General features: G+C 51.0%; 7 protein-coding genes across 7 annotated transcripts; 2 read left to right on the forward strand and 5 right to left on the reverse strand.

The window, feature by feature from the left end:
* Positions 1-413: 413 nt before the first annotated feature.
* On the reverse strand, positions 414-1,631 carry JN550_000468 (uncharacterized protein; the record flags this gene model as incomplete). Its single annotated transcript, XM_049316242.1, has 1 exon — positions 414-1,631. One exon carries the CDS (start codon positions 1,629-1,631, stop codon positions 414-416), a length of 1,218 nt encoding a protein of 405 aa, XP_049177757.1.
* Positions 1,632-3,152: 1,521 nt separating this feature from the next.
* JN550_000469 (uncharacterized protein) lies at positions 3,153-5,453 on the reverse strand (the record flags this gene model as incomplete). The annotated part of the gene is made up of 9 exons (XM_049316253.1): positions 3,153-3,191; positions 3,271-3,539; positions 3,629-3,784; positions 3,851-4,421; positions 4,479-4,794; positions 4,859-4,962; positions 5,018-5,047; positions 5,178-5,210; positions 5,271-5,453. 9 exons carry the CDS (start codon positions 5,451-5,453, stop codon positions 3,153-3,155), a joined length of 1,701 nt encoding a protein of 566 aa, XP_049177758.1.
* A 992-nt stretch (positions 5,454-6,445) lies between these two features.
* On the reverse strand, positions 6,446-8,111 carry JN550_000470 (uncharacterized protein; the record flags this gene model as incomplete). The annotated part of the gene is made up of 4 exons (XM_049316264.1): positions 6,446-6,949; positions 7,004-7,374; positions 7,438-7,709; positions 7,810-8,111. 4 exons carry the CDS (start codon positions 8,109-8,111, stop codon positions 6,446-6,448), a joined length of 1,449 nt encoding a protein of 482 aa, XP_049177759.1.
* A 695-nt stretch (positions 8,112-8,806) lies between these two features.
* On the forward strand, positions 8,807-10,016 carry JN550_000471 (uncharacterized protein; the record flags this gene model as incomplete). The annotated part of the gene is made up of 2 exons (XM_049316275.1): positions 8,807-9,183; positions 9,254-10,016. The coding sequence occupies 2 exons, from the start codon at positions 8,807-8,809 to the stop codon at positions 10,014-10,016; spliced, it is 1,140 nt and encodes a 379-aa protein (XP_049177760.1).
* Positions 10,017-10,427: 411 nt separating this feature from the next.
* Positions 10,428-11,099, reverse strand: JN550_000472 (uncharacterized protein; the record flags this gene model as incomplete). Its single annotated transcript, XM_049316285.1, has 1 exon — positions 10,428-11,099. The coding sequence occupies one exon, from the start codon at positions 11,097-11,099 to the stop codon at positions 10,428-10,430; it is 672 nt and encodes a 223-aa protein (XP_049177761.1).
* A 2,156-nt stretch (positions 11,100-13,255) lies between these two features.
* On the reverse strand, positions 13,256-13,861 carry JN550_000473 (uncharacterized protein; the record flags this gene model as incomplete). The annotated part of the gene is made up of 1 exon (XM_049316296.1): positions 13,256-13,861. The coding sequence occupies one exon, from the start codon at positions 13,859-13,861 to the stop codon at positions 13,256-13,258; it is 606 nt and encodes a 201-aa protein (XP_049177762.1).
* A 655-nt stretch (positions 13,862-14,516) lies between these two features.
* Positions 14,517-15,303, forward strand: JN550_000474 (uncharacterized protein; the record flags this gene model as incomplete). Its single annotated transcript, XM_049316307.1, has 5 exons — positions 14,517-14,604; positions 14,659-14,693; positions 14,755-14,891; positions 14,959-15,077; positions 15,155-15,303. 5 exons carry the CDS (start codon positions 14,517-14,519, stop codon positions 15,301-15,303), a joined length of 528 nt encoding a protein of 175 aa, XP_049177763.1.
* Between the last annotated feature and the right edge of the window lie 292 nt (positions 15,304-15,595).

Below are 15,595 nucleotides of genomic sequence, written 5' to 3' on the forward strand. Positions count from 1 at the left end.
ATAACGAACTCGTGGCGATAGTTTTTATCACGATATCGAACGAAATGCCGTTCGCATAACTGGGCGTCGATTATAAGAGTGGGTTGCCGTACAATGGAATCATAGAGATTCCAACTATGTGCAGCTTGTTTGAGACTTTATAATGGCTTGTTGAGTGAGATGTCTTGCCTCACTTAGCAACTAGCCAGTTATGTTCCAATCACCCATCATTTGAAACATTTCAGTCTCTAAGTATAAACACGCAGACTGTTTTATGCACACTAAGTTTTTTCATACATTCTAGTCTGACACAGGGGTCTCTAGAGGTTTAGCGCAACGTTGATTGTTCAGGCCCCAAGAAGAGGCCGGTAGTGAAGAATGGTATTGGAAACAGGCCCTGAAGTTCTTTTGACCGAGAAAAACCAAGGATTCGATTAGTTTCTCCTTCCAATGGCTTTGCCATTGCGCGTCTCCTTCTTATCCGCACCATATAAAACTTCATCGCGCAACCAGCTGATCGCTACGATAGTGACCCCCGGGCCGATGAGGAAAGAAGATAGAAAGCCAAGAACACAAGACTTAGCCCAGCTAAACGACCCGAAGCGATCGGAAAAACGCATGGCGTTCTGGAGCTGCGCCAAGAATAAGAGCATCACGAACGAAAAGCCGAAGACTTGATCCCACACGACGAAGCTCCAGATACCATCACCCGGCGATTGCGCCTTTTCCACGGCGATAGGCGGCACGGCCACTGACAGCGGGTGCAGTAGTTCAGCGTACCCCGGAGCAAAGACAGCAGGAAATAGGGCAGCTGAGAGAGAGACAGCTGCCACGCCCACATGCACAGCGAAACCGAGGGCCATTGCGCTAGTAGACAGATATCTGACCACCCGCAAGTGAGCCGTATGCCCAGAATCGCGGGAGGAAGCAGCAGGGAGCAGGGCGCTCCATAAGGGCTCTCCCAAGTGGACGAATGCAGAGATCCCAATAGGGAACAGGTTCCATATAATGATAGCCCACTGCCGGAAGTTACTGGATACCATCGAGGGAACCGGAAGTGACATGATGATCATGCTGCCTATGAAGTTGACGTACGTCGCGGGGAGCAATAGAGCGGCGGCCCGCGGAGAGTACGGCAGCGAGGCTTCCTGTAGCGCTCCCAGCGCGATGGAGGACGAGAGTAGAGGAGATGTGACCAACGAGACAACACCCCAAACGGCTCCGCTGGCTCCAATAGCGGCCGCGGCGAAAATGAACCACCATATCGAGATCTTCAGCGTTGACGAGCCATTGCCTTTCCTCAGGCCGTCCAGATACTGGACCACGATGACGGGAGCCATCTGGCCGGCCATATAGATACCCGCTGCCGAAGTCTTGGGATGGGACCCATCGATGGCCTCCCAGAAAAAGACCACAAGAGTGCGCGCGAGGTTGTCTAAGGGCCCGATGCCACAGAAGCTACTTACCAGGTCGTAATCCGACCCGGGAAGCTTGTTATCACCTCCCAGCACCTCCTCAATCAACGAGAAACTTCCGTCCGAGAGCATGCGGCCCCATGTCGCTGCCAGCCCCAGCAATCCAAGCCCAACAAAGGCGGCTTTTAGGGCTGGGCCGCCAACAGAAGAGGAAGATGGACTCGCATGGCTCGACATTATTTCAACGGCTGGGCCGTTTATGTGAAGTATCTACGAAGGGGCTGTTCCAGCAAATGTAGGCGAACACTAGTAGAGGATGAAAAAAGGGACCACTGGAACGAATTGACTGTATGGTGAATATCATTAAGACAGACAAAGCATGCCACAATTAGGCCACGTTGAGACCATTTAAAATCAATCGCCCACGATGAACTTCGATATACCCATCTCATAGACTACCTACGTCTAGGCTTACGATGCGGCACAGTTGTCATGATGCCCGCACAGCCCTCAACATCGGCCGACCTGCCCCGGGTTCCACCAAACGTCGCCGCGGGAACTTGTCGAAGCAGCCAGCAAAATGAAGCATGAAAGAAGAACATGAAGCGACTTTGAGTGGGTCCCTCGGGCAACTGTCGCCGCGAGAAACAATGGAACGATTTCGGGCATTGTTGCACTTCAGTGGGGTTGTGGTAGCTCGCAGGGGTCAGACTCTCTAGTCTTGCCGTCTGCCTTCTTGTACAGTAACTGCAGCTGAGGATGCCGGAGGGCGACTGCAGTAAGCGGCAGTCATGCAGCCCCACAGCTTCTCGGCCATTTTTGGCCGATTGGATACTCTGACAAGTGTACTTGCACCCCCGGTCCGAGCCGCATTAGTTCCAAGCTGTACAGAGTACCGTTCTGCCGTTGTGCTTGCATCAGCGAGCGGGTGAACCCGGCCCCGATAACTGCATTAGTTCCGCTCACACATCAGCTCGTCAATTCCCACATCTATGTCGTTATGGGGCTCCAACAGAAACCTTACAGGCTATGCATGCAGTAAGCTGCAGACCTTTCGCTAGCATATCTTAGGACGCCTTGATCCGGTCTAGATAGACGGTGATGATCGTTACTACATTAGGTAGCCGAGTATCGAAGAGGAAATCCTGATGGCACGCCTATCATCTTCCAGTGAATGCATCTATCTCCGAGCCCCGAGTTGCCTACGTCCGAGCTTCTCAACAAATTTGAAGCTTTGCAATCAGCACAATTAACAGCCTAACATAAAAGCAGTGTACCTCATATATCAACAGGGCGTATTAGGGGAGATTTGAAGGGGACAAGGCTTTGGAAAGAGGTAGGCTCGTCTGTAGAATTGGGAAGTGGCATATTGATTCACATCGTGCTTCGTCCCCTTTGCTGTTCTATTATTCCGTCTAATGTGCAGTTCTATGAATTATGCTGTGGTTGGAACGTGTGCCTTGTGGTGCTGAGTAAAAGCACGGCAGACCTACCATTAAAACTAGTAATTTCTAAAGTAAACAGAATCAATGTACATCAAACTGAGAGGACCACGATCTAGGATCGTGTCATTCTGTGAGAACAAGCTTTGGCACCGAAAAATAACAGGCTGTCCTTTCAACCTAGCGAGACACAGCTCTTTCCCCCGAGATCCTCGGTACAACACTCAGGCGTCTTGTATTCTTCCCGTTCTCCGGTCAGATCCTTAATCATGGACCCAAGTCGAGCGGCTCCCTCCTAGTCATATAGTATGAGCCTCTAAGCCACGCTGCCACCGGAAAGGAAGAGTTTCTTGGGCTGTGAAAATATGTTTATTAGCAACCACGCATCTTGAGGCATGCCATTTTGAAAAGCTTCTAGCAGGAGATGAACTTACGCTCAGGAAGAATGAGGTGATGAAACCAATCGCTGTGGCGCCGACAAGATAGTAGAAAGCTTCACTGATTGCTGCAGTTATTTGGTCAACGACCAATAGCTGATCAGACTTGCTCAGACTTTTATAGAATTTCCCACTTGCTCCTGTGATCAACTCGGCAAGATGTTCATGTGGAATGTCAGGCAAGGCCGCAGCGATGTACTGCATGGCCTTGTTCTGGAAAATCGATCCTGGAATTGCGAGGGCAAAAGTAATGCCGATGATTTGTGCTACAGAAAATTTCTGTCAGCAATATGTCCTTGGGGGTGGGGGGTAGGGTAAATATGTCTCCATCGGGGGCCTCCGCATTATTACGTACCAATGGTCATGACAGAAACGACATTGCTGATCTCGGACGCCGGAGCGAGCGCTGATGCAACACCAATTCCGGCGCTTTGGAAGGCGCCGACTCCTAGCCCAATAATAACCGTATATCCGTAGAGAGCCGAGTTAGATATTGAAGAGTCAATCGTTGCTATGTCGCAGTGATATTAGCACAATCACCCCCAGTTTTCGGCCAAGAATGAGTGGTATAACATACTCATCAGTGCAGCACCAGCCACCAGCAAAGCATTGCCGACGACATACCAAGGCAGGTAGTAGCCAAATTTTGGCATAGCAAAGCCGTTAAATAGGCAGCCGAAGACTATCATACAGATCAAAGGCAGGATGCGCACGCCAGCCATCAAGGGGCTGTCTCCCCTGGTAAACTGGAACACCAGAGGAGTGTAGTAAATGCTCATCATCATGCTACCCGCCACCAGGAAGGCCTGTAAAGGTATGATGATGAGATCCCTTGTGACCATGAACTGCACCGGCAGGAGCCTAGCTTCGGCGGGTACCAGTGGATGATATATGGTGACGAGAATAAAGGCGATGAAGAGGACGAACGTCACAACCCAGAGAGCAATCTCGGAACCGCTGTCCCAGGCGTAAAGGGTGCCTCCAAAACTGCCAGCCATACAGAAACAGGCCATGAGTGCGGTGAAGACGGTAATGCCCACCCAATCCTGCATGCGGAGTTTCTTCATGAAGGGCGTGTCGGGCATGGCGTTCAGATTGGGCATCAAAAACATGAAAGCCGGGGCGAACAGGCCAGCAATGGGAAGATTCTATCGGCCATGTCAACATTTGCCTCTCCAAGTGGCCAGGAAGTTCTGAGTACTCACGATGTAAAATCCCCATCGCCAAGTAGCAGAGCTGACGGCAAAGGAGCCACCAATGATGGGACCCAGGACGTTACCGAACCCCCATACGGACATGAGAATGGCAAGGTAAAGCGGACGCTCGTGTGGAGTAGTCAAAACGCTGATGTAGGTCAAGCCTCCAACGTATACACCTGCGCCGCCAACACCAGCGATGGCGCGACCGATGATGATGGCAGCCATGTTAGGCGCCGCACCGCAGATTGCGCTTCCACCCTCGAACAGGATAAGACTGATCAGGAACAGCCACTTCATGTTGAAAATTCCATAGGCCTTGCCACTACACGGATTATTCTTATTAGCGACTTGATCTCGAAACCTGGACAAGCTGGGTCGATACGTACACAGGTAGAATGACGACCTGACCAAGAATAAAGCTGACACCGATCCATGCCAGATCTTGCTGATCGTTAAAGGCCTCAACGATATCAGGCTGGATTGTGGCGACCTTTGTGGTACATGAGTAATGGTAAAGCAGGGCTTTGGGCAAGGGCTCTACTCACAATAGTGTTGTCCAAGGCAAAGAGTAGAACCTATCCAAGTCAGATGTTAGCATCTCCAGGACGTGCCAAAGTCGCAGCTCCATTTTCCAGAATTATTCAGCTATCACACAGAAAGGAGACTGGAGCTTGGTTCGGTAGGACGGCGAATTCGACCACTTACGGTAGACATGAGGGACGTGTAGATAATGAACCACTAAGCCAGACAAGCGGTTAGCAGCTATCGTGATAGACCTTTGAAATGCGATGTACTTACCTTCAGGCCTGTAACGGTCCTCTTGGGCTCTTGATCGGGCGTCTCGACCCCCTTTGCCGCTCCTCCATCTGACTTTTCCACGTCCTGTACGTTGTCTGGAACTCTCGTGGAGGACTCAGAAGTCTTGTCCTCGTCGTGGCCATGGCCATTGGGGATAGCGGTGGTGTCGTCGGCGGGAGTCATTCTTGCGGCGTCGAATCGTGCCTCTAGAATGTTGATGGTATCGGCCAACTCATGTGTAAGAGTGATCGAGTCGGAAGCTTTATGTGACCTTTGAAACCACAAAAAGAGGGGATTCAATTTGTAAGCTTCGGGCAGATCGCTGCAGCTTTTTTCAAAGGCCCATCACAATGTCGAATACTTTTCCAAAGTGAGTCGGGTTGGCATGCGCGAGCCGAAAGTAAACAGAAGCTCACGTCGCTGGAGGCCATAGACGGCCGGTGACTCGTGATTGGCTAACGGCCGGTTCGGTCCGAGTTGACCGAAATTTCAGTGAACACACTTCGGGCGACCAGACCAACATAGCTTGATAAAGATTCTGCCATCTGGCAGGTGAAGGTACTCCTAATATCTCTTTCACGACTGCCAGCTTGAATACAGAAGTACTGATGTTTCGATGTGTCTGTCCTTCTCACATATTAGAGCTACTTTTGCTCAGCTGCACCGACGGGCAGTTCCAGTGGACTAATCGCCAAAAGTTAGTGGATTGATCGCCAAGACTTAGCGCATTGCTGGCCAGGATTAGGGGGCTCCAACCCCTGGCCATTGCTACAACAGCTTCCACATCAGATGCCCTCGAGCTGGTAGAAATATCTTTGAGCAATGTGACGAATCAATAAGCCAAAGTTACTATCTAGCTAGCACGTCTATACCATAGATTGAACAACTAAAGGTACTGTGAGCCTGAGGCCGGTGGTTTTCTGCCGAATCTGAGGCTCTCAGCTGAAGCAGCTGAGCATGGATTTCGGGCTAGCATTAGTTCTTAGCTCCCACCCGCTCAGCTCAGGGGCGAAGCTTGGTACACCACTGCTCGAATAACTCTGAGCTGTAGAAAGGTCAATCCAAACCAAAACTTCTCTCCAGTCTAGCTTTCCATCGATTGGAGACTTATATAGTACTTTCTAATCTACTTGTCTATCGATGGGACCAGTTACTGCTCTTGCGCGCTTTTCTTCTCAAGCCAGGGAAGGGAGAGGAAGTGGCCTCACACCGTAGTAGTAATAGAGTGCGACCCCCAGAGCCGTGACAAGGCTCAAGCTGCTTAACTTGTTCCCACCGACAATTCCTCCCTCGGTCGACCGCTTCTTGTTCGCTACATATTCCCAGGGCACCCGACCAGGAGGCAGATCTTTTACCTCTAGAAAATCCAGCCGCGGTGCACCGCTAATGATCTTGGACATCTCAGCAGCCAACATGCTGTCGGGTATGACCGGGATGATCCAAGTTGACAAGAACTTATACCACGGGGTTCTCCATCCCTGCGACATGTTCGACGAGAACTTGAATATATGCTTCATGCGTCCTACTCGCTCTTCCTGGTAAGCTGCGAGTGTCTCCTCCAGCTTTGCGCTGCTTGGCTTTCTCCAGTTGGTGTCTACAAGCATCTGACGCAAGCGATTGGTCAAGACAGCAACCGACTCCATGCTCGAGTTTCCACCCAACCCCATATTCGGCATCACCTGCTAATGTGTTATAAAACAGACGAGGAGGAATAAGCCGCCACTTCCACATACCTTGTGAGCGGAATCCCCCGCCAAGGCTATCCTCCCATGATACCAATGGTCCAGAACACCTTCCTCCAGGTGGATCACGCTCGATCGCAGACGACGTTTCCAAACTTCTCCAAACATGACTGTGTCGGACAAGGGATGATCAGCAACTGATCTTGCCAGGTCCTCTGCATCCTGCTCCGTAAAACGCTTCGCTCGCTTGGGCCACGGAAACGGCTTGTCCAGAAGAAAGTATACGCTGAAGAAGCCTTTCTTTGGTGTCAACGTGAACAGATGAGTGTGTTCAGCCGAGTTAATGACTGTCATGTCGGTTTCGCTCAGCTCTGGAATGCCCGGTGTCACAAAGACGAGGCAATACCAGTCTGCGCTTATAGCTGAGGGACATCTCGTTATCAGTGATCTGCTTTTCTTAAAGGCGTACAGTTCAAGGAACTTACCCCTTTTCTCCTTCACCGTTATCATTCCCGGCGAAGCAGCGTTCGCAGCGTCCCACATCGCACTTCTCACCGTGCTATAGACCCCGTCACAGCCCAGGACCAGGTCGCCCCTCTCAACCTCACCGTTACTCAACACAACATCCACTCCATTTTCGTCTTGCTTGATACTATCCACAGACGCGTTGGTTCTGACGCGCGTCTTGTCCGGTAAGGTCTCATATAAGTCTCGAAGGAGTTTCGGCCGTTCAAAAATGAGCATATTATAGCCGTGACTATCATTATTAGCGTAAATGCGTTGCGAGTCAATAATGCTGGAAAACAGGTTGGTGTGCTCATACGAACGAGAAACGAATGGACGTCCGGTTAACTTACTTCTTCTGGATGTGGCTGAAGAAGGTACTTTCCAGTATCTTCTTGCCGCCTGGCAGTCTGATAAACCAACGGCCAGGAGGAACGGTACCCTTCTGCACCGTATCCAGGCATCCCAGCTGATCCAGAATCCGTGACCCGTGCGGGTAGATGAACATGCTACCGCCCTCCAGCCGGGCAACTTCAGATCGGCGTTCCAGTACAATGTGATCGATGCCGGCCTTTTGAAGCATATGAGAGGCCGACAGGCCGGCAATGCCACCACCAATGACAATGACACGAAAGCGCGACTCTGTGTCAGACATGCTGGGCAAGTAGTATGGTTACTATGATGGAAAACTAGCAAAGAACGTACGAGAATGTACTGTTGGTTGTTCCCACAACCTTCACGGCCTAACGAATTGCATATTGAGTCTCAAAGTTACAACAGGTGGTCGGTTTAAATCTCGAAGCTTGAGACGTGTCTTCCTTCTGAAATATGAGTAATTACCTTATCTCATGATTTTCCATCGCTGTATTGCTATCAACATTGATTACATCGCATGATTCAATTGCCGTTCACCCCCCGCATAGAATCCGGAACCCCAGGCCATGCTATGCACATGCCCGGGCCGGCTGCTCCGTGTAGAATGCAGCAGCGCTTTTTTACCGCAGCTCGGTCCGGGCGGGACCGTGGCTTATCATCATGGTTATCGGTAAATTCGATCGTGACTATGCAATGCACCTATGCATACGGCGTTTGAGTTCTCCTCATTCGACTTTCGATCAGCCACGGCTGGCAATTCGAAGGAATCCCACCTTGTTGCCTGTCCCCCTCGAGAGCCGCAGCCCACCGAAGAGAATCCAAAAGGCTTGTTCGAAGGCCTCAATCTCTGTTGCTGTAGCTCGGGATCAAGCAGAATATTTTATTTTGTTTCACTGTTCTTTGGTACGCAGTTGTGTGACTCTTTCATCCCGTCCACTTGCAGTTGCGATACCTCAACACTTTAGTCGTTCCATGATGCAGAAACCCTTTCGTCCCAAAGCGGCCATCTCCACCTTTCCAAATAGTGAAAGACATTTTCGACTTTTGTTCTACACTGCCGTTGCCCTTCTATGGGGTGCTAGTGTCTTGAATGGAACTATCAAGGCCCTCTTGGTAGCGGTATGGAATGGACGTCTGGAGGATGGCACGTTGCTGAGAAGGGACTATACCGGCTTTCCCCCATTGGACTACCCACTGGCAGTCTTGGTAGCTTTTTTCTTCTCTGGAACCAACGGCCAGAATGAGGCTTATTCTCTCTTTCTCTTCGATCTATACATAAATCTGCAGCTTGGGTATTTATGGCTGTATGTGGAGGCTGCACGGCCGGGCCAGAAGCCACGCTGGATTCAGAGGTGGGCTAATTCTTTCCCGCACTGCAGGCAACTTGAGAGTAGTATGTGCTAAGAAAACTCGCGACGTTAGTCCTATCTATTTCGCGCTTCTTTGGCAAGCTTGCGGTGGCGCCGTAGCTTTCCCACTGTATTTTGGCCTACACATCCGGTGGGCCTCCCAGGAGAGGCCAGCACAGGTGGTGGACTTGCACAAAGCCCGAGCTCTGCCACTGGCGTTCATACTAGGCGCTGCTGCTCCCATGATTGTCCTGATGGCTCCGACGTGGCTTGGCCCGGAAGCCCGGTCTCCAGCATCGCAGCAAATGATTGTTGCACTATTTCAACCGTCCCCTGTTCTATTCTCTTTACTGTTGACCTTGTTCACTCGAGCATCGGAATATGTCGGCCGTGATGGTCGGAACATTGGTCCAGATGGCCCCAGGGACAACAGAGTGGTGAGACGGTGGGTTCAAGGATCATACCTGGCTGCTACAGCAGTATCGGTCATTGGCCGCTTGTACGTACTCATCAGAGTTTTCACTGCCGAGAAAGGTGACTCGGTGAACTTACTGCGCATGTATGTACCGCACCCCTTCAGCGGACCTGTTGGGACGACTGTGGTCCTTGCCGGAGGACCATGGCTGTTCCTACAGTGGGACAGTATCGTCATCAGCCTGGCAAGTTCTTTTTGGGCCTTGGTACTTCTGGAAAAAGACGGAGTTGTGCGGGAAAGTATAGCAATCGTCGCACTAGTATTAGCCGCGGGGAGTGTAGTGCTTGGACCTGGAGCAACTGCTACGATGGCGTTATATCTTCGAGAAAGCCATTTGCCTGAGAGGATGAAGTGCACCTAGATACTTAGCTGTCTTTGGCAAGAGAAGCGTAGTATACTAGGATAGAGGTTATGTCGACCTCATGGTTGAGTGAGATTGGACGAATACAAGTTGCATATTTGCACAGATTGCATGACTCCTATGCGTCAAAGGTAGAAAAAGGAACCATTTGCTCGCCTGCTATTCGTGCTCAGGACGGCTTTCTTAAAACGAGGGTGTTTATACATGCCAGATAAATAGTGACATTATCTATCACAAGTTTACACACCGTGTTGAACTGCCAAGCACTACGTTTTTGGTGGGTTCGTATAAAAATCCCTTCTTCATCATGGGATCTACCTCTACTTTCCATTGCACCACGGGTATTGGATGACATCAGTCTAATATGTGGAGCTCTCATTCTATCACCGGCCCAACTGTTATATCTTTGTGTCATTGTGAGATGTTACGAGCCTGCTCCGTCAGAAGGGCGCATATGTTGTACCGAGAGCGGAAAAATTCGGCACGCTCGCGTGCTTGGTCCTGGAGTTCCTCGTCAAGGCTAGCGAGTCTTGTAGCCATAGCACCACCAGGCGGTGCGATCCCTTCCAGTGCCGTTATCAGCTCTCGCAACGCGCTGTTGCTTTTGGACTGGCTACTGTCACAGAGTTCCCGGACACGTGTTTCGAGTGTCTCCAGAATGCCCACATAGTGCGGGCCTTCATTGACCGAGCCGCCACCGCCTGGGGGTACCTTCCTAAGCCAGGCTATATAATCCGCGATCAAGGAGCCCATGACGGACGCCTCGGCCTGGCTACGGAGCACTGTAGATGAGAAGGATATCACCGGTCCAAGAATCGCCGCGCCTGTTTCCTCGTTGATGTCCTTGCGGCAATCGAATCCGTTCTGGGCGTAGAAGTCAAGACCAACAGAATCAATGTTCATGTCCTCACCAACCGAGAACGGGTCCATAGTGGCTTGTCTTCCCAAAGCCTGCCATACTGAGGGATCTGGAAGCTCTGATCCGGACAAGTGCATATCATGTGGCTGAAATAACAGGTCTGGATGGCTGGACCCATTGGGGAGAGCACCGACACCACCTCCCGGATGCGCCGTCGAAGGCATATGAACAGTCGAAGGGGTCAGGGTCTGGGAGTCGGGGTTGAGGGGCCCGTCGGAAGTGTGTGAAGATGGTGGAGTGACTTTGTCAGCCGGAGAACCGTTCAAGCGAGAGATGTAGGCCTCTGCTTCTTCTGATCACGTCGGCCACCAGGAGCAAGTTAGTCATTGCGGCGTTGAGAACAAGTATACAACTTTGATTCTGGGGCAGTGGGGTGGGAGAAACCCACCTAGGCGCTTTTGTAATGACTCCACCGTCTGAGCCAGATCTGCTTTGGTTGGTCTCTGCGTCGGCAGATACACGCACTGCTCGCCCGCCTGTATGCATTTCCGACACTGCGGCTGCTCACCTCCACACTTGACTTTACGGTCCCGACATAACTTCCCACACGTTAGCTGAGCGCATCGTGCTTGGAGAAATCGTCACACCTTGCATGCAACACGACGTGATTGCCCGCCATTCGGGGTAGCCATTTTCGCAACGGGTGTGGCGCTGTCTCCTCAAATGCGAGGCGATTCAGCACCACTGGGCGGCGTCGGTGTCGTAAAATGCAGCAGTTGTTCTGTTCCTCCGTGGACGCCGTAAGGCACACGCCCTAGGAAGCCAATTGACTGAGCAGGTCGTTGAGTCAACACTCGCCTCCAGGATGGATCGGCCTTAAGCACGCGCCCGCTATTCAGTATAGGATGGCCTGGGTTTCGAGCCTCCAAAAACGTGGCTAATCCTCTCGAAGGATAACGCAGCGGGTGGTCCTTTGCTAGTCGCTTTGCGGAACTGCGGGGTAGACTGTTACGGAAAGTAGTGTGTGTATGAATATGCAAATGGCAAATGGCAAGGGCGAGTATCGTTATTGGGTGGACGCGGTATCTCTGAATTCGCGCTCTGGCTGTCTTCTTAACAGGACGGAGGTTACAGTCAGAGGAGTGAGATGACGAAAACGAGAGATTCCCGACGGCACTTGGTCGTAGATTGTCGAACCATGGGCGGATACAACCAGGAGGCTTGACGGGTTTAATTGTCAGCAGTGGCTTCGGCCGGGCACAATCGTACTAGTTATGCATGCTTGTTATGCCCGCTATTACATGAAGTAGTACACCCGCAGATCACACCATATTTGCTGTGGGTGTGATTGGCTGACAGCGGAGGCGCGGATTTACCAGTTGAGCTGTGCGTCTTGCAGCAGCTCCATGCCACCACCAGCTTTCCTGACTTAGGTCGTGGCCATCCTCCCGCACGCAATACCGTAGACACGTTTTCCCCGGTTTTTACTCCGTCTTTTGTTCCCCCTTATCCCACGAGCTTTTGGCAGGGGACCTGCAAGTGGCAAGCGTCCAATGCAATGACCTGAAGAATCGGTATCAATTTCGCCTAAAATGGCAAAGTTCCACTTGACAGCCGCAAGTGAAGATATATGCGTCTGCCTCAAGTGCCGCGGAGCTCTGTACTGAGGGCATGTGACCAGTACTTTTTGCACCACCAAAGATAGCAGGGAATCGACGTACCATTCGGGCGACCTCGAGTGATTTGCAGTCCTGATCGTGCACGATCCGGATCAGCGACTTCCTAAAAGTACTAGCTAACTCTTCAAGAATCTAACAGATCCTCTACCACTTCGTGGCATAGCTGTCCCGTATTATCAACCCCATGACCACGCGACGGGGTATCTCAACAAGCACAACGGTTGCCAGTCATCCCCAAGCCATATTCAGTTTGATACAAAAGAAAACGAACTACTTCCAACACGGCAATGGATTGCAGAGCGCGCTAAGATGTGTTGTGACAACATTGTGACAACGTTGTGAGATTGATTGTTTATTGTCTTCTCTAAATCAGACTAGTGTGCTTTCCTATCATCCCATTCAGCCAGCACAAGACATACCTCCGTCAATTACAATCGGAGCACCTGTGATAAATCCACTTCCCGGGCTCAGGAGGAATGCTACTGTCTCAGCTACTTCCAAGGGTGTTCCCAGTCGGCCAAGTGCGGCTGTTGGACCTCTGCCATACATATCCGCGCTTGCCGTTACCCCCATTGATTTTGCAACGGCCCGCAGCATCGGTGTATCAATCAAGCCACTATAGGCGGTTATTATAAAGAAGCTTTATTGGGAACGAAGGAGGATGGGTGTCATGCAACAGTCCGAAGAATGGTTAGGTGGGCTTACGGTGCGATAGCATTAACTCGGATCCCCCTAAGGCCCTCCTCCTTCGCTACCGTGCGTGTGATTCCAATGACTGCATGCTTGCTGGCTACATATGGCATGTAACCACCCAGACCCATCAGACCAGAGAGACTGCCAGCGTTGACGATCGCGCTACCATTGACGCCCGGGCTGCCCTCGCGCATGTGCGGCAGCTCCGCACGCAGCGAGTTGATGGTGCCTTTGACGTTGACATCAAAAATGAAGTCGATCTCCGCGTCACTGGCAACTCTACTGTCGGTTGCTGCCGCCTTGGGCAAGGTCACAACGCCTGCAAGGTTTGCCGCTCCATCAATCGGCCGCCCGCCAAAGTGGGAGACCGTGGCGGTAATCCAGTCGCGGCACGCGTCCTGGGAGCGGACATCAACCACGGATGTGAATGGCGCAGTACCTACGTTTCCCGTGATCCCCTCGATCTCAGCTTTCAAGGTATGCAGGCCGTCCTCGGTAATATCCGAGAGGGAGAGAAGCGCACCGCGGCTGGCAAGAATCTTGGCGGTCTCGCGGCCGATGCCGGAAGCTGCGCCGGTGATCACAACCAGCTTGTCCTGGAAAGAGGCCGCCATTATGATGAATTAGCGATGATCAAATTGGGTCGATCTGAACACTGAATGCACGTGGATTGGTTTTGCAGTCTTCGTATCTAGGTGATCGATGCTACAGCAACAAAGAAGACAAGCAACTCGTCAATACTCGTCTCCCAACTTTGCCATCCGAGCGGACAGAGACGTGTATGTAGCCTCAGTGAAACTATTCCCTTGCCTGCAGGTCCATTGTACAGACTACATGGGAAATGCAGATGAGTGCCACTGCAGTTACATGCTATGCCTTACTAGTAGCCCCACGCTTGATCGACAAGGCCGTCCTTCTGGTGTTCGTGCCGGAAACGAGACTAGCCCGGCAAAAAACGCCCGTTGCCTCATCTTAGTTGCCGGTAACAAACCAATACGCCCGGCCTCGAAGTTGGTGTGGGACTACATGGGGGTTTTGGCGTGGTTCATCTGCGGGCCGCGCGGACCGAGATACGTCAGATCGAAAGTGGGTCAAATGCAGATCCTATAACGATCTGGGGGTTGCAGACAAAGCCTTACAATCCATACAGCGTTGTTCTCGAAGTTTGTGTTCCTATTTAGCCTTCTAGAATAGAATCTTAACTAGTGACAGGTCTTCTAACGCACTCGCGACCCCTTTTTACACTTTGCACGTAAATTCACTAACACAATGACTTCAGGATTGAAGGGATTCGCGGCCTTGAAACCCGCCGTTATTTCAAAGGTCAATGTTGACGTGACTAAAATCCATCCTTTTGGTAGGCTCTACTCGAATATATGAAGTTTGTTAGGCGGGTGCTGATCTGCGACAGGGGCGGCCCACAATGGGTCTAGGCTTACACATTTCGTAAGCGATCAGAGCTTGGTCCCTATATTAACTCATCGGCTGATACGTCTCTTTTCTCTAGGAATGCCCTACTGGGAGTATTGAATCAGTTCCAGGGTTCGAGCCGGCCTTCAAAGCTGATATCACTTTCGGCGGTGACTGGTTTTCCATGGACGCAGACGGGGAGCATGGCCGCGTCGACTTCAGAGGAATCGCCAGGTGAGTCTTCGAATCTCCTTCAAGATTGAGTATGGCTATAAAACTGACATGAAAACTTACATTGCAGAACAGAGGATGGCAACGAGATTGACGTTCGTGTCTTTGGCATTGTGAAAATGGGGCCTGAGGCGTCCAAGCTTTTCAATCTGCAGCCGGACATGGCCACAGTCCCTTTTGGGTGGATCAGTGAGTTCGCCCAACCCCGTGATACGCTTTTATCTTTATTTATTAATGGCGCATCAACGGCTAATACTCGTATGCAGCTGCCAAGGCTGAGTACATTGTTTCAGACCCCAGGTTGAAGGTCTTAGAAAACAGCATTCTTGTAGGCAATGCTAGTGCGATTGTTGATGCCAATGGAGTTACTATCGAGAACAGGCAGTCGATTGTTGTCGCAACGACCGCTGAATAAAAAATGGGATGGTCTGAGGGTGGCAACTAGGTCCATAGACATCTTAAGGCGCTCCTTAAAATAGGCAAAACATTCATCTCGGGAGAAATGGTATCAATCTTGGATTGAGAATATTCGTATCGCGAAGATTATGACGGTTCGCCGGTAGTTATGGAATGAACTTCTAGGAAAGTTTTATCCTGAATGTGAATCTTCATTCACTCACATTCACCAAAGTCTTGAAGGCCTTTCTGCAATGTATATCTTCCCTTTCACTCTACAGCTGAGGGCTTTCCCTCGTTGTTAAAGTCTG

The sequence above is a fragment of the Neoarthrinium moseri genome (genome assembly GCF_022829205.1).
Source record: "Neoarthrinium moseri strain CBS 164.80 chromosome Unknown scaffold1_Wmoseri_CBS_16480, whole genome shotgun sequence".
Taxonomy (NCBI): Eukaryota; Fungi; Ascomycota; class Sordariomycetes; order Amphisphaeriales; family Apiosporaceae; genus Neoarthrinium; species Neoarthrinium moseri.